This window comes from the organism of the source record quoted next, assembly GCF_019968955.1.
Source record: "MAG: Porospora cf. gigantea A chromosome Unknown PgA_NODE_216_length_28462_cov_415.339, whole genome shotgun sequence".
In the NCBI taxonomy this organism is placed as follows: domain Eukaryota; phylum Apicomplexa; class Conoidasida; order Eugregarinorida; family Porosporidae; genus Porospora; species Porospora cf. gigantea A.
In genome coordinates this window covers 1-18,009 of record NW_027151506.1, presented here as the reverse complement: position 1 = coordinate 18,009, position 18,009 = coordinate 1, and the positions used below count along the sequence as shown (strand labels likewise).

Here is an 18,009-nt window from a genome sequence, read left to right as displayed (position 1 = left end):
AATTTCGTGCACCTTAAGCCTTGATTCAGTGCTGAGTGCGACGTGTAAAGTGCTAAATAAGACCTACATGCGGTCCTCCACGTACGGCAAACTTGACCATAGTGTGGTCGAAGAGGAGTCCTCTCGCTGGCATCTCGCCACGACTCCTCCTGAGGGTTTGAGCTGGCAAGAGGCGAATCGTCGGGTGGTGACGGGATTGTGCGACGTCGTGAACCAGTACGATCTCAACTTTCAGCAGCTCTGGGTCCGAAAGAAGAAGAAGCTAGGAATGGCGGCGGCTGCTGCCAGGGAAGGGAAGCCTTTTTGGCACCTTGAACGCTATTCCTGGTTCGCACACGGAATGATGGACCGCGTAGGTTTCATCGGGACCGTAGACGGCGCATCGTCGGCAGTCGAACTGTTGGGACTCCTAGCAATCTTTGTGTATGAGACCATTGTTTGTGAGGGACAGACAACACTACGGACGCAGACAAAGTGATCAATTGGCCGAGCTTGGTTACTATCATCACTACCCTCACAGTATACGTGGTAAACGTAATACTCGTCCACCGGATGAACCAGGATGAACGCCACAAGGCATCTGAGAAAGTGAAGAGTATCATCTCGGAATACCTCAGGAGGTGGGAGGCGGGGCTCATTACGAGCAGCTTCAAGCCGGAAACAGCGCCAAATTCGCATCTGGACCCTCCAAATTCCAGCTTCGTTTCCGTTCTCCGAAATGGGGAGTGGAGGCGGCTTCCTGCCTCGTTAGTCGTAGAGGGCGACATCTTCAAGTTACGGCCAGGAGATGTCTTTCCCGTCACTGCATGCCCTGTGATGCTAAAGAGAGTGCCGTATCCCCCTGACAAGCAACCTGAAGCAGAATCAGCTGGGTGAGGCTCCATGTAGTTTTCCATCAGTCACACAGCATTACTCTTCGTACGTGAACATAGCTACGGTCGAGGCTCCACTTTCGCCCCCCTTTTGAAGCCCGACGCAGCTGCTGAGTTCGCTCAGAGCATGGACACGGAGCAGAGACCAACGGAGGAGCTGAGCAGGGCACTGTCGGTAAGCTGGACTGGAACCAACGAAACCGGCTGTTGGATGCCGTCAATCCACGCTGCACCATCCTTGAACTTCGGGATATTCATCGCCAAGACCTCAGGTCTCACGCTATTCGTGAAAAGACATCTCGAGAACTCCGTAGACTACCACGTTTACCTCAGAAAGAGCAGATACTGGATCACTGGAACCAAACTCAGAGCGCCACTGTTTTTGATCAGCTTGGTGTTTGCTGTGATAGTCTCCGTGTCTCTGATCTTGTATGTTTCCTTGGCGAACTACGCCTACGACCAAGCAACAACTGTTGGAGGAACCCTAGTGGATAACAGCATTCTGACACTTTGGACCTATCCAATCCACACCCTACTACTGTTTCTTCCGCTGATCTACAGAGTTGCCTACGTCATCACCGACACCGCAGGCCACTCCAGGCTGTTTGTTCTCACGAAAAAGTTCTGGAGAATGCAGAACAACTCTACGGGAAAATCGAACGTGGCACGAATGTGAGTCTTCTTCGGCTTCCACATGCAGAAATACTAGCGCCCAGTCCTATGTCGACGACGCTCGAGTTGATGCGGCTCCCTCCAAGAGTATCTGGAAGGAGTTCAACCAATTCCAGTACCCAGCCCCCACCACACAACAGGGGTTTCAGCGACTCGAAAAAGTTCATCTGCAATACAAGGCGCTGGACGCGGTGCAGAAGTCGGAGGCCAGTGGTCTCCGCAATCGCGTATTGGAGAAAAAACGGCTAGCTGTCGTTCTTGAACCGTGCGACGGAATGCTGCTTCCTATTCGAAGGATGTCGGCCTTGAGTGAGGATGACTCAGAGGACTCGGGCAGCGACAGCTCTGACAGCAGCTCCGAGGAACTTTCCTTCCGCGAGCAGTGGTCGATATTCCGCAATGCCTTGGGGGGGACGTGTGAGGATCCATTGGTCCAACGATTCAGACAGTGTTGACGTCGAGGACAACTCCTTTGCGTCGTCGAATCTTTTACATGCATTGAACTCCACCACCTACCTCTGCTTCCTCGACAAGGAGGGTCTTCTCACGACGTCACGCCGAATGCCATCAGAAGTCTGTGTCCCGTATTGCAAGTCCCCACCCGACGGCCCTCTACCTGGAGGGCACTCCCGAAACGAGACTGACATTGCCATTCTGGATCTACAGGCAGTGGACATTCCCAAAGCCTCCTGGCTACGCAAGGAGCCCTCGGAAGAGGTCGAGGATGACGCGGCTGCCTTCGCACTTCGCAGTGACGCACTGAACAGTCGCCGAGTTCAACTGGCTGAGGGTCTTCGGTTCGAGAACCACGTCGAACTCAAGAAGCACATAGTGCAGCTGCGCGCCTTGGGGGTGGCGACTTCCCGAGCTCGGCTTGCGTCTACTTTGCCAAGGCGCCAGGCAGAGTCCTCTTCCAATTCAAGCGCCTTCCAGACGATGTGGAACGTGAGACGACATGTGAGGCCTCATGCAGCAGTTCGCTGGACAGTCATTCCAGGACGTCATCACCAAACCACCTCTGCGACATCGATTCCTCTCTGGACTATCGCAATCCGAGAAAGGCGGCACGACCGCACCTCCAAAACCCACTCCTCCCCCCCAGGCGACCAACACCGTCGACCTCCTTTCCGGCATTACCCACATGCTCCCTGACGCGCGTAGTCTGGGATGGCTCTACACCACGCACATCGGTGACCTCGTGCAGTCAGATAGAGCTGCGTTTGGCGCCTCCACTGATTGCTTGTGTGCTATTTCTGGGTTGGTGGGAGTGAACGTGCCAGCGGTTACAGAGCTCGTGCCAATACGTGAATGCTTAGTGGTGCGCTCTCTTAACAGGGGGGACTACTTCTGGCAGGAGGAGGGTCTGGACGCGGCAGCAATGCTGTCGTTGAACTCTGCCCGCCGCAATCCCCTGGAGCCACCAACGTCAGGGTCATCGTCCTCCAGCAGCTGGTACCACGAACGCGATAGCCTGTTCGATGTCAAGGCACTTCCGGCTCACGCTAAGCGAGTGGAGAGTCTCCTGAGTGAAAATATCGGACATCGCAGCTCCATCAGCAGCGTAGTTTCTACGTTAACGGTGGGCGAGTCAAGCAGCAGTCTCTCCTCCGACGATGCCGTTCTCCAAGGGGACGACAGGCATCTGTACTCCGCCTACCAAATGGAAGTACTCCCGTATTCTATAGTGAACGACGAACGCGACAAGTCGATGCACCTCTTCACTAAAGGTGGTGCACGCCTAGTAACTTCCCAGTGTGGTCATCTTTTCAACGGTACAGACATTCAGCGTCTTGATGAACACACCCGTCGAAAAATAGCGGATCTCCTGCTTCAATGGGAATCTTCAGGGTTGGACGTTGTCGCCTTTGCCCATCGTCGAATTGAAGATAGCGAAACAGCGGTTGTGAACAGCTTTACTCAGGAATCCATCTTTGCTAGATGCGACCATTCACTGCTCCCTTTAGTGTCCTATCCTGGTGTGAGTGCCAATTAATCTCCAAACTCAGGATGTAGACTCCCGCCTATCAGAGCCGGTGATGCCATCCTTGACACCGTTCGAGGCCGCCGCTGTGCTTACGTCTCGAGATGGCTTCCCCTTTTCGTACTTTCCGGACTGGAGCAGCTTTCCACCTTCGCTCTCGCCATACAGACTAGATGAATCGCTCCCCTTGGAATCCGAGCCGTCACAGTACCAATACAACTGTTTGAAGGTGCCTGTAAGCCTCGCGGCCCCGTACGATGGGCTATCGTGGTGGCAGTCTGTACAACGCCTCCCCTTCAGCACTGACTGCGAAAGGGACCCGCCGAAACCCGTAGCATCCGACAGCGTACTTCGTGAAGAGCTACGCGACTTCGACCAACGAAATCACGACCTAATCTTTTTGGGGATGACAGCGCTTCGACAAGACCCTCTGAAAGATGTGCATTCGAGGATCCACGACCTGCATCGAGCTGGTGTACGATTTGTTTACTTCGGACGGGAATCAAACACGCGAACTGCTGCTTTTGGCTCACAATTGGGCATCGACACCTCTTGGAACGCTGTCATCTCGTTGAAGAATCGGCCACGAAACCACAAGAACCTTGATGGCAACGTAGTGATGCCATCAGGCATTGCAGACATCCGTAATCACCTGGATAACGTGGACGACATCCCTATCCGAGTTTCTCTTTACTCCAACTGCACGACGAAAACGACCAGTGAAATGATTCGGATCCTGCAGGAAAACGGAGAAGTGGTTACAGTGGTGGGGTCTGGTCTGCGGCACTCCAACTTTGACGTTTTCGAGGAGGCCGACTGCGCCGTAGGAATCTTGATGCGATCTCGTGCAGGGTGTCCTAACTGCTCGGGCATTCGTCGAGGCGCTTCGCAGGCCGCATCGTCAGACCCCCACCAACAGTTGGCATCGGCACTCACCTGTCTGCCTTGCGCAATCGTCTGTGACGAACCCCCATTGCAGGATACCCCCCAGGTGACCGCGCTGGTATTCCTGCTGATCAAGGAGGCTCGGCGGATCGTTGAGGGGATAACCAACTCCATGTTCTTCTACGCCGGTGCATGCTGCTGCTACTTAGCCTCGTCTGTTTTGCTCTTCTGCGTGCTGGGAGCCCCACCCATGTTTCAGGGCTTGGAGATCACGATGCACCTGCTAGTGAAAGTGCCGCTGATTTCAGCTTCGCTCCTCTTCAATCCGACGAGATCGCATATCATGCGTACTCTGAACGTAAAACGTCGTGAAGGAGATATCGACTTCTCCGCCTCAGGCTGGGCCACGTGCATGTTCGCTCCCTGCGTGTTGGCGCTCGTCTCCTGGATGCTCACCTACGTCATACTGTTCAATAAAGCGTTGGTCCGGGATACTGTCAGCGCCATCGCAGCGGCATTCCCTAACTCCGAGCTGTTGCGGAGGACAGATGACCTGCAGAAGTCGTGCACACACCTCATGTGGGGTCAGTGGCTGAAGTGCTTTGCGGCGTACGACCGGCTTTTAGGAGCGGCTGCTCATGAGGACGCGTCAGTTCTCCCTGGCTGGATACAGAATTGGATAAGGGACCCCAACCTCCACAGTCCAATCAGAAAGAACACTTTTGTCCTTTTCGACATAGCGAGCACGTACTTCCTCCTTATTGGGTCGTTGTCCTTCGTCAACGGCTATGAGCCTATGTGGCGTTCGAACCCCTTGAAGAACAAGGGCCTAGCAGTTGTTCTAGCGGGTTTGATCATCCTAGAAGTGGCCGTCACACTGCCAATCGTCATGACTATGGGTTACAGTTTCATCGATGTGAGGCTTGAGATGCTTTGACACAGACCGATGCTCGATGGACCTTCCTCTTCATGCTTTTAGGCCCTTTGACCTTGCTCCTCAACGAAGGCCTCGTGAAAGCCCAAAAGAAGAACCAGTTCGAAACCAAACAGAAGTACGCTCATCTTCTCTTCGAGACACGGCTAGGAATGTGGAGTCCGAAGTGATTGTTATAGAGGCCTTGAGCTGTGCCCGAAACCATTGATGTTTGTCATAGAATCCGTGCTGGTCAGTAGATCGCTAGATTTGAATTAAATCTGTTTATTGTTGCATTTAGCATGTACTCCAGCAACGGGCCTCCACACTCGTTCGCAGCGTATGCGCCCGGCGGCAGCAGTTACAACCCTATCAATGCATGGATAGGACCCGGTTACGGCGGTGTTGATCCCACCGGCAACAATCTTCTCCGACCGTCTCTGGAGGAGTATTCGGGATCATTTCGCCAGCCTATGCTGACGATCTACGTAGGGAATCTCACCGAAGAGATGACAGATGACACACTCACAAAGGTGCTGAACACCGCCGGTCAGCTGGGACGCTGGACAAGGAACAAGGACCCCATATCAGGTAAGCTGTCTTGTTTCGGGATAGCGGAGTATGATGACCCTTACGACATTCACTACGCCCTGCAGTTCCTAGATGGTGTCCCTCTCTGCGGTGTTTTCCTAAAAGTCTCAGCTCAAGAGCGAGTTCGAAAATTTTGCGAAGAGTATATGATCCAAAGGCGGCGCCTGAAGCTCGCGGACATGAAGGCAGCTCTGGATGCCAAAGGCGAACCTGTAAACCCCTCCGAACTCGTGAGTCAAGTCGAAAAGGAGCAGGAGGCTGCCTTTGATGAGAGAGAGAAACAGTGCAAGGAGGCACTGGAAGAACTTTTCGCTGTTCTGCAGGAGGAGGAACGCCTGAAGGAGCGGCAGAAGGAGAGATTCATGCACTACCCTACCAAACCAAAGCCCCAAGAACCTCGAATCACTCCTGGGGTTAAGGAGAGCTATCGGACTCCGCGTTGCGAGACGCAGAGAATTCAAAGGTACAACGCTTTTTTGGCAGACAGGTCGCGGATGCTAACCTCTGCCCTTCGGACCTGGAAACATCGCCAGGATGAGATCGCCAGCGAACTCAGAAAGGACTTCGACAAGTTCAAAGCTAAGCATGATATGTGCCCGTTCCCAGTCCTTGAATTGCGTCGAGACGTCCGAGAGTTTCAATGGGGTCGGAGGACACAAGATATGGCGAAGAAGCTATCAGACTTGGATGACTTGGGAGTCTGGTGGTGGGCAGGAGGCGAAGAAATCTTTAACAAGGAACCACCCCCCAAGCATGTGATGCGTTCTCGGGAAGAACGTGTCCTGAAAATCTACAAACGAGACAAAGAAAATGAAGCCACTCGGCGAGGCCTAGAGTCTAAGTATCGTGAGTGGCTATCCAGCTACATGGATGAAGTTTCAGCCAAACGTGCTTACGAATCTGATGAGCGCCGCGAACGGGGGCGCAGCAGACGCTGGGACAGTAAGAAAGACCGAAGGCGATGTCGCAGTGATTCACCAGATGCTCCACTGGCAGGCAGTTGGAAGAGCGAAGTACTGGAGTCCACTGTGCCTCTTCCAGCCAAACGTCAGAAAGTGTCGGAGCCGAGTTCTCCTCGCGGTATGACCTTCGACTACGATCGAAACGTCGATTCTAAACCCGAACGACCTGTCGTGCGGTTGGATATGCATTTGGACCGGCAGAATCGCGAGGACACCCGAGCCGAAGACCTTCAGAAGGAGAGTTTGCTGAAACGAATCGCCACCCAGATCCCCAAGGATCCCGAAGAACTCTACAAGTTCCCTATCGACTTCGAAATGCTCAGAAAGAACGACGTCTTCGACGAAAAATTGCGTCCATGGGTTATGAAGAAAGTGGAAGCCTTCACAGGGTCTCAGGAAGCGACCATGGTGGATTACATAGTATCGCTCGTAGGTGCCTCCCCGTGTATTCACGCAGTTCACTGACCCTGCGAAGCCTCCTACCGCTCCTGAGATCCGAACGGACCTCGAAGATTTTCTCGACGTCGAGGAATCCGCCGACTTTGTACGGCGCGTGTGGATGCTGCTATGTTTCGAGCATCTCCGCCTGTCAAGTGCTGTGCGTGCGTAAGACCTTTGTCCGAAATATCTGGTGTCCATGCATATGGTGCTCATCAGATTTTGTGTGCAGTCAATTTTAGTGCGTATGCGTATTGCACTAGGTTTACTTGCGATCCTCGGGTATACTCGACGAATTGATCAACGTCAGTAAAGTTGGGTCGTGATAACGCAGAGGATCTCATCGAGGCGGCGGAACAACAGACGACTCTGAAAGCCGAGGTAATGCAGATGTTGGCTGCTGGCACTCTCCCCTCCTGCGACTTCTACGTCGCAAATCCAGGTAGCTGTGATCCCAACGACCCGATGGAGAAATGCGTGGCCTGTAAGACCGCTCCTAAGGTTCTTGGCGGACACGAGAACCTCTGTCCCTCGCAGGACTCCTTCCCAGCAGGCCTTCAAAATCAGTACATGTGGGTTGCTAGTTACGCTGGAGGCCGCAAATCTGGATTCGGAAAGGTCAAAGGGAAATACCATTTGTGCCTTGTACGCAAGGCTTCAAAAGCTGAAATCGAAGCTCGAGGCAGGCAGAAGGCAGAAGTTTCGCCGCTCTCGGTTCCTCCCCCCCCTCCCACCCACCAGTCTGACATGACAGACATCCTCATGTTTGGAGGTGTAGGTATCCTCATCCTTGTTCTGCTTGGTTTCTGCGCTTTTTTCGTCATGCAATGAATCTGAAACGTCTAACAAAAACGACCCACTGGAACGTAAGTGCCAACACGTTACTCATAGGCAAGTTCCACAGATCTCACCTCATTGTCACAAATACGACTCCGCCTATGCACATGAAGGCCAGAAGCCCAACTCCTGCCATCATGTACATCTCACTCTCTTGCGCCTCGAAGTTGGGGTTTGACTGGCCTTGCATCTGACCTTGCGGTTGACCTTGCACTTGACCTTGAACCACGGCCGGCTGCGGCCCCATAGCGCCCCCCTTACGCGCCTCGTTTTCTTCTATCTCCGTTTTGGTTGCTGATGTAACGCGGCAGATGTGAACCTTCCGCTTGAGCCTTGAAGAGAGAGCACTCTGATAACTGGCAACGAACATGTACTTGTCACGCAAGGAGTGCTTGATCGCTTGTTGTCCCGGACACCGGTTCTCATGCGACGAGAGGAACGTAAGCCCCTTGCGCTTGCAAGCAATACATTTCTCCAAAGCATTTTCGGGGTCACAGGAACCTGGATTCTGATCGTACATGTCGCATTCCGGAAGCGTGTCATTCTTGAGAGCATTCTTGATGGTGTCTCCAATCTCGGCCTGTTGCTCAGATGACTCAGCCAAGTCACTCAGATTGACCTCAGCGAAGCCCACTGAACAGATCAACAAGAGAGACAAGAACATGTAAAATATAGGTGCAAGGCGAAACCGAAGCCCTTCGGACTTAACGCTGATAATATCTTTTGTCGTTCCTCGTTACCGACTTGTGTATTTTCGCGTCCTTCAACATTCTTCTCATATCTTCTGAGCAACTGTTTTCTGAAAAGCGGGAACTGTCTTCTTCAGAATCAGTCAACTTTGAGCAGGTGGTCACCAAACCGAACAGGTCTTCCTCTTTGACTAACACGGATCCTCCAATGCCCGAAGGGAGATGAAAGTCAGGAGCCTCTAACCTCTCTAAAAAGCCCCGTGTCTCCAGGCCAGGCCCCGCTAAAGTCGGGAAGAATTCTTTACAGATGGTCACGATGCTGGCAAAACCAGCCCGATTAGTACGTGAAGCGCCCAGGTCCTCGAGCAGCTCCTCCACAAACGCTGCAAGATGTCGTATCGTGTTGGCGTCCACATCGAAGCTAACCCCACAATCCTCTGCATGCCGATTCAAGAGACATCTTATAGGACGTTTCCAGTTTTTGAGCGGTGGCGGATAAGGATTTGTCACGCTAGGCGTCAGAACACGACGTTTAACCTTGGGCTTTGCCTTCTTTTTTACCACAGGCAACCCGATGCGCTTACCAGGCTTTGCAGTCTCCTTTGGCTTCACAAGAAGCTTCTTCTCCTTCTCGGACCTGTTAGGCGGCATATATTAAAAGCAAAGCAGTTATTATTCTTAACAAAAACCTGTCAACATCCACCCCACAAGTTATTCGAAAATGTCCGTCTTCAGACTGGCACACAGCATATCTTTCAGTTGTTCAAATGAATTCTCCGCCGTCACCATCATTTTTGCAGCTTCATTAGATGACTTACGGTTCAAGGCCTTGTCCACCGCAGACTGAAGGTCGCACACCTCGCAGCAGACGACGAACGGAAGCGCTTCCACGAGCTCGCGTTGATGGTCGTCCATCAAAGCAACGTTGACCACCGCCACCAATCTCGCGCCCAGCTGAGCAGCCTCCAAAATCGTCCCCGCACCTCCGTGTGCAATCACCAAGTCAGCCCCTGCAATCCGCGCGGACACGTCCTCCTCGAAGTCGAAGAGCTCGAAGTGCAGGTTGGGAGGTGGCGCAGGGCAAGCCGCAGTCCCGTATTGAATGACTACGTGTGAGAAACCAGTCCGCCGCAGATACGATATGAACTCAGAGTCCTCAAATCTCGCTGTGAGCTCTGGAAAACTTGTTGATCCGACGGTGACAAACAACTGCATTTATGCGGTTCCATCCGGAATGGAAGGAAATCGACTATGATGTCCTCGGCGCGAGGTACCCCGAGCTGCGACCGTTCATTTTCAAAGCAGACCACGGAGGAACCAGTGTCGGTAGGGGCGAGGACCCAGAAGCCGTTCGAGTGCTGACGAAGGTCAGCTTGCAATACCAGCACGGCATCGAGTGGCCGTTTCCTGCGGGATCCAGATACATGATTCCCCCAGTCCCCTCAAGGGAAGTGTACGTGAGAATAGTGAATGACCTCATCACTGGATCTGGAGGTATATGGGCTGATGCAGCCGCCATCATTGAGCGGCATGGTGAGTCCCCACCTCCCTCAGCAGATCCTGTCACAGGACTAGACATAGGTGTTGGTGCAAGTGCTATCTACTCCCTCCTCGGTGCCAAACTGTACGGATGGCGGATGGTAGGCACCGACATTGACGCCCAATCACTACAAGTGGCACAGACATTGATAGACGCCAATCCCGACTGCAACGTGCATACATCCCTCTCTCCAAATCCTCATTGTTTTTTTCCAGAGGACACGCAGGAAAATTTCACGTTCAGCATGTGCAATCCGCCTTTCTACGCCAGCGGGAAGGATCCTAGGCCTCACCCACACAGATCGCTGGTTGGAACACCGTCAGAATTGTACTGCGTCGGAGGCGAATCCAAATTCGTTGTCGACCTCTTCAGAGCCTCACGCGCCGCCCCGACGCGATGCCTGTGGTACACCGTTCTTTGTCATTTCCCCGCTACAGTCTCAGACTTGAAGGCAGCCTTCTCCTCGCCGCCGAACCGAAGAGAAAGACGAACGACTCGCACCGAGGGGACCTATGTCAAGGAGCCCTCCACTTGGCTTGTCATCCAGTACACATGCGGCGCGTCAACCCACCACATCGTCGCGTGGACTTTTCACTGACTTGGGCGTCGAGAGAAGCATGGTTCGGCTCCATGGACAGAGGACGTCAGGCCAATTCTCACTGTCTCGGCACGTGTCAGCCAACAGGTCCATACGATGTTTGTTGCCGTTGAAGAAGACCACGCTCGATTCAAGAGGGGAGTGGCATTCCTTGAGTTCGTCTGTGTGTTTAACCTTCTTCTCGTGTTTCACGGGATTCAGACACATCCGCATCTGTGACGTGAACCATGGCTGATCTTTTAAGCACGCTGTGACGTACTCGGCCTCTAGGACCTGTATCTCACGCTGGGCCTCCATGACTTCGTGTTCTAGCGATCTCTCCAACGTTTCGAGTTGAATGGTTAAGGGTTTCAGCACAGGAGCAGGTCTCTCATCACTCGAGGATGCTGCCTCCGGTCGAGGCTGCTCGCTGTCCGGCGGCAGTATCAAGGTGGGCTGCCTTTCTACAGGCGCGTCCGGACTGCTGGTTCGGGCGATGGCTGCGTGGTACCGCTCCATGTCCACTGGAACCCGTTCAACAAAAGGAAAAAGCGTTCGAAGACTATTGGTTTGGGGGGGCTGAAACCATCTTGGAGGCTCTTGCGGTGGTCGGGGAGGGGGGACTTGTGACTCCACTGGGGTCTGTCGCTTGGCAGGGTCACTCACAGTCTTAGATGGTGGCCGACCACGACGTCGAACTGACGGTACGGAAGGTGCAAGATTGTAGGGTTGTGTGCGGGTCATAAATGTACGATAATCCTCATGTAACCGAAGAACTCCTTCTTGGCGCCATATTGGCCTTTCATTCCTTGTCATTGCCATAGTCCTCATCCAAAGAACTTTTTCTTCTTGGACTCCTTCTTCTCCTTCCGTTCCTTGTCGTTGTCTTCGGACTTTGTAGTCTCCTCCTGTTCCCGTCGCCTCTCGGCATCCTTTTCTTTCAGAACGTTGAACATCGATCTCGGCGTCCAAATGCTGGTTCCACCCAGATACATGTCCACAGATGTAGACCGCGTAGCCTCATAGCAAGCTCTCATCTCGCCCATGGTTATACCCCCAATCACGAAGACCACGACGCGTCTCCTGGCTTGCTTCTGGGCCTCAGGCTTCCGCATGGCCTTTGATGAGGGGTTGTCCGTGGCCTCCCCCCAGTCCCAATCCAAGTTTTTTGCACGGAGGTTAGCCTCCAATGGAGATGTCTCCTCCATACGCGCTCTCGGTCTGTCCGGTTCCAGGACGTAAGGGTAGATTCCCCCATGCAACTGGTCCAACGCAGCCTGCTCCATCAACTCAGAGATGTGAGGCTGAAACCGCGAGAGCTCGAACTGGACAGTCTTGAGCCGTCGCTTGTAGTAGGCGATTCTCGAGGCGTTGTCCACATATATATGCATGTGCTTCTGCTCTGTCTTCTTCTTCTTTTCGGAGTTGTCCAGGCCGCTCAGAGCGTTGTGAGTCTTCGTGACTTTGTGCAACCTCAGCTCAAGGAAGAGATCCACCACTCTAACCATGTCCGCGCTAAGCTGAGACGCGTCGACCATCGTTTTCATGTCCTCTTTCTTGATATTGAGCACGTGAGTGAAGTAAAGGAGGAGCAAACGGACCTTAGAGAGGCTGTTGATGGACATGTCCCCAAGCAGATTGCCTATGCTAGTCAGAATCTTCCCAGGTGAGACCTCCTTGCCGTCCTTATCGACACCGGTTACAATATCTTGTTCCACCCCAGCCACGCGCATAATCGACTGCGATTGCAGCTCCTTAAAGCACATGTCACTTAGCGTCACGTGATTCCAGTATTTCCCCAGAGCTTCTTGATACTGAGGAAGCGCTCTGATAGCCGCTGCTGTCTCTTCGTTGTTGAGTTTGCCGCCTTTCTGCAGTTGAGCTGCTGCGTTATTTGCAGAGAACCGCTTAATTTCGTCCTGCACAGCCTTATTAACCACCGCTATGTGGTAGTGCCGGTACTTAACGAAGATGTCATCATGCTCGCCCAACACGATGGCCTTATCCTCCCCAGCAGCGTACCCGGCGCTTACCACATCGTCCGGCGGGGGTGGCTTCCCTGATGACGACGCGAGGTCCACAGGAGTGCAGCAAGGAATCTCCAGCAGATCATAACAGGCTGCCTGGTATGTGAAGTCGTGAACCAACAAAGATCCAATGTCAAAGGACCGGTCTAAAAAAACCAGCGTAGTTCTACCCCGGTTCAATTGGGACGCGTCGTATTTCGTGATCTTCTGATGGGTGAGCTGCGCCACCTGTTCACAAAGACCGTTGCCGTTGTTATGGAAGCGAATGTTTGGCTTATCACCCAGAGTAATCATGAAAGTTGCCAACTTGTCAGCGATCACCTCCAATTTCGACCTCAAGGGTGCGTTCTCCTGCAGCTGCTGATCAGAGCCGAACATTTCTGGGAGAGAGTATGGATCGTCAAAGTGAAATATGCGGGACTCATACGCGACGTAGGAGTAGTTGAACTCCACAAAAGACTTGATCCTCGGTATCAACAGCGGAGTGCTGGCTATCAGCTTTAAAAGGTTCTGATCCTGTGTGGCGTGCGTCAATAGTATGTGGCAGTTCCGGTACTTAGGTCGTCTTTCGTTAATGAAGTCCTCACAGAGGTGTTTGACAGACTCCTCGCACGGAGTGAGGAAATAAATTACATCCAACTCCGGTAAGGGTTGCCTTCCCTTCTCAGCCAACTCCACCACTGTGACCCCATCCTCTATCATATCGTAAACCTTGCACACTGCCGAGAGCACTCTCAACGACCATCGATCTACAACCATAGCACAGAACGCCTCTCGCGACTCTCCAGCGCGTGTGCTGGAGTACGCGCGTACACGCCTAACCATATGACCAAGGATGCCTGCTTCAGAACCACCCTAGCTCCTACGTTCTTTACCAAGTTCCTTTAGGGACATGCTGCAATTCAGCCAAATTTGGTAGGGGAATTGATTTTTACACTTATTCAACGACCTCTCCCACGTCCTCGTCCTCCACGAGGCCCACCAACACCCCGCCCTCGACCTCGCCCACTCGCAATCTTCGGCTTCGTCGGTCTGTTCTTGGGGGTGTCATCGATCAAGAGAGTGTCCAGCGGGGCGGAGTCAGGCAGAATGTAGTACCTGATATTATTCCCGCGACATGTGAGATGGTCCATAGAAATCGGTGCTCGACCTTTTACGGTCATTCGGACGTTCTTGAGATGGGTGTTCATTACGACGTCTACGCCGATGATAGTTCCCTGCACGACTGTGCCGTTTTTGAGCTCCACGACTACAGTCTCGTTGGCGAGCTTCATCAGAAACCGTACGAGCTTCATTCTTAAATTGAGATTTTGAGAAGGGCTTTCTTGGTGTTGTCCCAGCTCCATTAGCGTCACCTCTAGAACGTACCCCCCTTGTTGATGGCCACTCTCTTTCGTTCAATGGAGACGTACAAAATAACGACATTGTTGATGGAATGGCCGTTGATGTTGTGACTGACGATCATCCACTCCGCCGCTACAAGAAGATCAACGAAATAGGCCGGGGAGCCTCTGGAACGTGCTTCGTCGTCGAAGACACTCGAACTGGAGACTTGCTCGTGATGAAGGAAATTGACGTCTCGGCGCGCTGTCGAACGCGCAGCGGGACCAACTCGGACGGCAACCTGCAGGATCGGATACAGAAAGCCCTCAACGAAGTCCATCTCCTGCAGAAATTAAACCATCCCACCATTGTCCAATATGTCGACTCGGTCCTCGTGGAGGACGCCCAAGATAGCGACGTCTCCTCGGAACCACGAGTAGGTTCCAGCAAAAGTTCACACAGTCCGCGTTTTTGGCGATTGTCATGGAATATGCTGACAATGGCGACCTGTCACAGGAAATCGACAGACGATATCGCAATGTCAAAAGCACCATTCACGACGAGTTCGCCGCCTTAAACTACCGTCATGTCGGGCACGACGCCGCCAAATCCCACCGCATGCGCCGGCGGATTCATCACGATGGATACTTCACCGAAGACCAGGTACTGGAGATTTTCGTACAGTGTCTGATGGCAGTGCACTACCTGCACTGTAAGCGGATCGTACACCGGGATGTCAAGACTAGGAATATTTTTTTGACGAAGAGCGGCGTCACGAAGCTTGGGGACCTAGGCATATCGAAAGAACTGAGACCCAGTGTCGACCTGGCGCATACCCTAGTGAGCTTACATACCCGTAACAATGCAGGTAGGGTCGCCCTTTTTTATGTCGCCCGAACTGCACCTGAATATGGCCTACAGCTATACATGTGACGTCTGGTCATTGGGGTGCGTACTTTTTGAGCTATGCTCGCTGCGACATGCTTTCGGAGGCAAATCGATGTCGGATGTGAGGCATAAGGTGTTAGAGAACAACCCTGGCCGTATTCCCGTTCCTCGATTTTCAGCAGACCTTCAACAGTTGATAGACGACATGCTTCAGAAGGATCCCAATCTACGCCCTTGCACGTCTGACCTGCTGCAGAGACCGTTCATCATTTCCGCGGTCCGTAGGCTTTGTATCGCCCGAGATCCCGTTCGGCACCCGGAATATACTCACCTCCACACCCTCGAGGCCGCCCTGACCACTGGCACTGTGGATTACTGCGACGCGTGCGGAGACATTCACCCCAAGGGAGCCTGCTTGGAAACCGCCTCCACGCAGCCCTCATTCTCGCGGGCTGTCGCTAGAGCTCACCGGGAGCCTGACATCCACCGCGTGCAGCGTCCAGCGCGCGACGATGCTGACAGGGAGCCTGACATGTATTTCTGCCGCCTGTGTGCTGGCTTCTTCTCTGACCCCAACCACCACGAGCACCACGACCCCTCAGGAAGAAGAGGGCTCTGTCACACGGCAAGGTCGCAGTCTGGTACTTGCAGGACGATGAAGGTACGGATGCACGCAAGCATGGTGAAGATGTCTGACATGTGAGTTTTTTTATGGGTCCATCTGGAAATTTAGTGATTCGATGTGTGCACACTATGGGCACCTGCTGCTTGTGTGGTTCGAAAACCTACGTAGTGGCGGAAGCACTAACTGAGGAAAGAGAGCGTCGTGACATCAAACTCATATGGAAAGAAAAGAAGAAGGAGGTCGATTACGTCGCCGACATTCTCATCCTTGGCACTGAGAGCGCCGGCAAGACCACACTAGCGAAGGCCTTAACCGGCTTCGCCGCTAAAAACGGCGCCACGACGAGGTCCTTTCAGGTATTCCAATGTGATGACTCACCGACAAACCTGCCTCTCAGAGTATGGGACACTGGGTCCAGTGTAGGTGTTCGGATGATGTGGCCTATTTTCTGTCAGACCTTGGACCTGTCATCGGTGTTCTTTGTCGTCACACCTCGAATATGCTCCTCGGAACAGGCACTGAACGAGATCCAGCAGTGGTTAAGGTATCTTGTGACTGAAGAGTGCCTTCGATTAAGCACCATCTGCTTCGTAGTGAACAACCAAGGGGGTCAGATTTCACCTGAAGCCCTTGAAACTCTACGAGGCCTCACATTTGAACAGGACATTTCCGAAGCACTTCAGAGCAACAGGTTTGCTTCATTAATCTGCGACGTGAAGGACATTTGGTCTGATGACTCCACATTTGATGCAATAAGCTGGGCTGTATGGGGTCGCCCCCCAGAGGAAGACGAGCCGGCGCAATGAATCGAACTCTGTTTGTATTAGTCATACCGCTTATTATTCATGACGAAAACACTCATTTTACAAGGATATGTCTTCTACGGAGTACACCTCGAGTGAAATTTGGTACTACGTCTGGATTGCGTTGTCAGTCGTTTGCAACGTCCTGCTCATCGCGTTGATGTTCTACTGCGCCAAGCGCTGTTTCATGGCTCCCAAAAAGAAGCCACACACTGATAAACTGCCGGTGAAGGCGGCGAAGAAGCAGCCCGTTTGGCAGCCGTATAACGCTCCGCCAGTGCATACGCAGTACGCTGCTGCACCGCAGATCATTTATATTCAGCCTCGTACGTACGGTCTGGAGCCAGTTCCAGTGCCGGTTCCAGGCTCCTACCCTGCGCCTGCGCCTGGAGCCTACCCTGCAACAGGACCAACCTCCTACCCTGCGCATGGAGCCTACCCTGCCACAGGACCAACCCCCTACCCTGCGCCTGGAGCCTACCCTGCCACAGTGCCGGGGGCCAACAGACCGGTTCCTGCACCAGTCCCGCCTCCAACGGTACCCGTACAAATGCCCTACCCCTATAACCAAGAAGCAGCTCATCATGTCGCAGTGTATGCCCCCCCTGCAGTCCCCCCTGTAGGTCCCCCTGCGGGCCAAATCGAGGTGGTAACACACGACAGTACTCCACGCCGACTTCAAGTGGAGCCTGCTCACCATCAATACCGCGAGGCCCTCCAAGCGAAGGAGTATGAAAATCGGCAGTTGAAGGATCGTCTCGAGTGGCTCGAGCGCGTAAATGCGGACAAGGACGACATTTATGGTAGATGAATTCCTTGCTGCAATTGCCTTTTTTTATTACCTAGAAATATTGTGATTCTGGTGCCTTTTCTATTACCTAGAAATATTATCCTTGCTGCAATTGTCTGTCGGATTTTGTGAAGCGACTCACGAAATGAGTACCTCCCTGTGCGGAATAATTGAGTACCTCCGTCGATGACTTCAGTTTGGAACCCATCAGAATCGCGAATCTCCACAGTTATCTCCTCGGATTTCATAAAAAGAGCATCAGCACAGTTACCACTACAGTGAGTGACAAGAGCAAAGGAGCCCCATCGTTTGCGCAGAGCTTCAGTATCTTCAGTATCTTCGTTGCAAGTGCCCAACACCACATCTTACACACGTGAAGAAGTTCAAGATAGGCTCAGCACAGGAGAGACTAAGCAAAATGATCGCTGTGCACTTAAAACTTTACTGAAGCAGAGGTTATGAATGATTACTGGATAATACGTGCAGCTTCGGCTACTCTTTTTCAGAGTTGTTGTAGAAATCAGCATTCACACAATCACCATTTGAACAAGTCTACAATTCAATTGCTTGTCAATGATGCGTTTGAATATCTGATC

General features: G+C 52.8%; 11 protein-coding genes across 23 annotated transcripts; 7 read left to right on the top strand and 4 right to left on the bottom strand.

Moving 5' to 3' along the window:
* Positions 1-67: 67 nt before the first annotated feature.
* Positions 68-5,514, top strand: KVP18_002537 (uncharacterized protein; the record flags this gene model as incomplete). Of its 5 annotated transcripts, XM_067953496.1 has the most annotated exons (8): positions 68-440; positions 470-872; positions 900-1,544; positions 1,573-1,961; positions 1,990-2,489; positions 2,518-3,522; positions 3,551-5,326; positions 5,353-5,514. In XM_067953496.1, 8 exons carry the CDS (start codon positions 68-70, stop codon positions 5,512-5,514), a joined length of 5,253 nt encoding a protein of 1,750 aa, XP_067811481.1. The 5 variants fall into 5 exon arrangements, with proteins under 5 accessions (XP_067811481.1, XP_067811482.1, XP_067811479.1 ...); XM_067953494.1 differs by lacking the exons at positions 68-440; positions 2,518-3,522; positions 3,551-5,326; positions 5,353-5,514 and having other exon boundaries at positions 553-872; positions 1,573-1,999; XM_067953497.1 differs by lacking the exons at positions 900-1,544; positions 1,573-1,961; positions 1,990-2,489; ... (1 more) ...; positions 3,551-5,326; positions 5,353-5,514 and having other exon boundaries at positions 68-478.
* A 111-nt stretch (positions 5,515-5,625) lies between these two features.
* KVP18_002539 (uncharacterized protein) lies at positions 5,626-7,486 on the top strand (the record flags this gene model as incomplete). 2 transcript variants are annotated; one of them, XM_067953501.1, is made up of 2 exons in its annotated part: positions 5,626-7,305; positions 7,334-7,486. In XM_067953501.1, the coding sequence occupies 2 exons, from the start codon at positions 5,626-5,628 to the stop codon at positions 7,484-7,486; spliced, it is 1,833 nt and encodes a 610-aa protein (XP_067811486.1).
* Positions 7,487-7,561: 75 nt separating this feature from the next.
* On the top strand, positions 7,562-8,145 carry KVP18_002538 (uncharacterized protein; the record flags this gene model as incomplete). 2 transcript variants are annotated; one of them, XM_067953499.1, is made up of 2 exons in its annotated part: positions 7,562-7,619; positions 7,649-8,145. In XM_067953499.1, 2 exons carry the CDS (start codon positions 7,562-7,564, stop codon positions 8,143-8,145), a joined length of 555 nt encoding a protein of 184 aa, XP_067811484.1. The 2 variants fall into 2 exon arrangements, with proteins under 2 accessions (XP_067811484.1, XP_067811483.1); XM_067953498.1 differs by lacking the exon at positions 7,562-7,619 and having other exon boundaries at positions 7,699-8,145.
* A 76-nt stretch (positions 8,146-8,221) lies between these two features.
* On the bottom strand, positions 8,222-8,815 carry KVP18_002547 (uncharacterized protein; the record flags this gene model as incomplete). The annotated part of the gene is made up of 1 exon (XM_067953514.1): positions 8,222-8,815. The coding sequence occupies one exon, from the start codon at positions 8,813-8,815 to the stop codon at positions 8,222-8,224; it is 594 nt and encodes a 197-aa protein (XP_067811499.1).
* A 40-nt stretch (positions 8,816-8,855) lies between these two features.
* On the bottom strand, positions 8,856-9,491 carry KVP18_002540 (uncharacterized protein; the record flags this gene model as incomplete). The annotated part of the gene is made up of 1 exon (XM_067953502.1): positions 8,856-9,491. The coding sequence occupies one exon, from the start codon at positions 9,489-9,491 to the stop codon at positions 8,856-8,858; it is 636 nt and encodes a 211-aa protein (XP_067811487.1).
* A 60-nt stretch (positions 9,492-9,551) lies between these two features.
* On the bottom strand, positions 9,552-11,701 carry KVP18_002544 (uncharacterized protein; the record flags this gene model as incomplete). Of its 2 annotated transcripts, XM_067953509.1 has the most annotated exons (2): positions 9,552-9,946; positions 11,041-11,701. In XM_067953509.1, 2 exons carry the CDS (start codon positions 11,699-11,701, stop codon positions 9,552-9,554), a joined length of 1,056 nt encoding a protein of 351 aa, XP_067811494.1. The 2 variants fall into 2 exon arrangements, with proteins under 2 accessions (XP_067811494.1, XP_067811493.1); XM_067953508.1 differs by lacking the exon at positions 11,041-11,701 and having other exon boundaries at positions 9,552-10,055.
* Positions 10,058-10,978, top strand: KVP18_002543 (uncharacterized protein; the record flags this gene model as incomplete). Its single annotated transcript, XM_067953507.1, has 1 exon — positions 10,058-10,978. The coding sequence occupies one exon, from the start codon at positions 10,058-10,060 to the stop codon at positions 10,976-10,978; it is 921 nt and encodes a 306-aa protein (XP_067811492.1).
* An 83-nt stretch (positions 11,702-11,784) lies between the features above and the next one.
* Positions 11,785-14,279, bottom strand: KVP18_002542 (uncharacterized protein; the record flags this gene model as incomplete). Of its 3 annotated transcripts, XM_067953504.1 has the most annotated exons (2): positions 11,785-13,823; positions 13,994-14,279. In XM_067953504.1, the coding sequence occupies 2 exons, from the start codon at positions 14,277-14,279 to the stop codon at positions 11,785-11,787; spliced, it is 2,325 nt and encodes a 774-aa protein (XP_067811489.1). The 3 variants fall into 3 exon arrangements, with proteins under 3 accessions (XP_067811489.1, XP_067811491.1, XP_067811490.1); XM_067953506.1 differs by lacking the exon at positions 13,994-14,279 and having other exon boundaries at positions 11,785-13,809; XM_067953505.1 differs by lacking the exon at positions 11,785-13,823 and having other exon boundaries at positions 13,926-14,279.
* Positions 14,280-14,419: 140 nt separating this feature from the next.
* On the top strand, positions 14,420-15,898 carry KVP18_002545 (uncharacterized protein; the record flags this gene model as incomplete). 3 transcript variants are annotated; one of them, XM_067953512.1, is made up of 3 exons in its annotated part: positions 14,420-14,743; positions 14,770-15,147; positions 15,176-15,898. In XM_067953512.1, the coding sequence occupies 3 exons, from the start codon at positions 14,420-14,422 to the stop codon at positions 15,896-15,898; spliced, it is 1,425 nt and encodes a 474-aa protein (XP_067811497.1). The 3 variants fall into 3 exon arrangements, with proteins under 3 accessions (XP_067811497.1, XP_067811496.1, XP_067811495.1); XM_067953511.1 differs by having other exon boundaries at positions 14,770-15,240; XM_067953510.1 differs by lacking the exons at positions 14,420-14,743; positions 14,770-15,147 and having other exon boundaries at positions 15,308-15,898.
* Positions 15,899-15,906: 8 nt separating this feature from the next.
* KVP18_002548 (uncharacterized protein) lies at positions 15,907-16,626 on the top strand (the record flags this gene model as incomplete). 2 transcript variants are annotated; one of them, XM_067953515.1, is made up of 1 exon in its annotated part: positions 15,907-16,626. In XM_067953515.1, one exon carries the CDS (start codon positions 15,907-15,909, stop codon positions 16,624-16,626), a length of 720 nt encoding a protein of 239 aa, XP_067811500.1. The 2 variants fall into 2 exon arrangements, with proteins under 2 accessions (XP_067811500.1, XP_067811501.1); XM_067953516.1 differs by having other exon boundaries at positions 15,949-16,626.
* A 67-nt stretch (positions 16,627-16,693) lies between these two features.
* Positions 16,694-17,434, top strand: KVP18_002536 (uncharacterized protein; the record flags this gene model as incomplete). The annotated part of the gene is made up of 1 exon (XM_067953492.1): positions 16,694-17,434. The coding sequence occupies one exon, from the start codon at positions 16,694-16,696 to the stop codon at positions 17,432-17,434; it is 741 nt and encodes a 246-aa protein (XP_067811477.1).
* Positions 17,435-18,009: the final 575 nt, after the last annotated feature.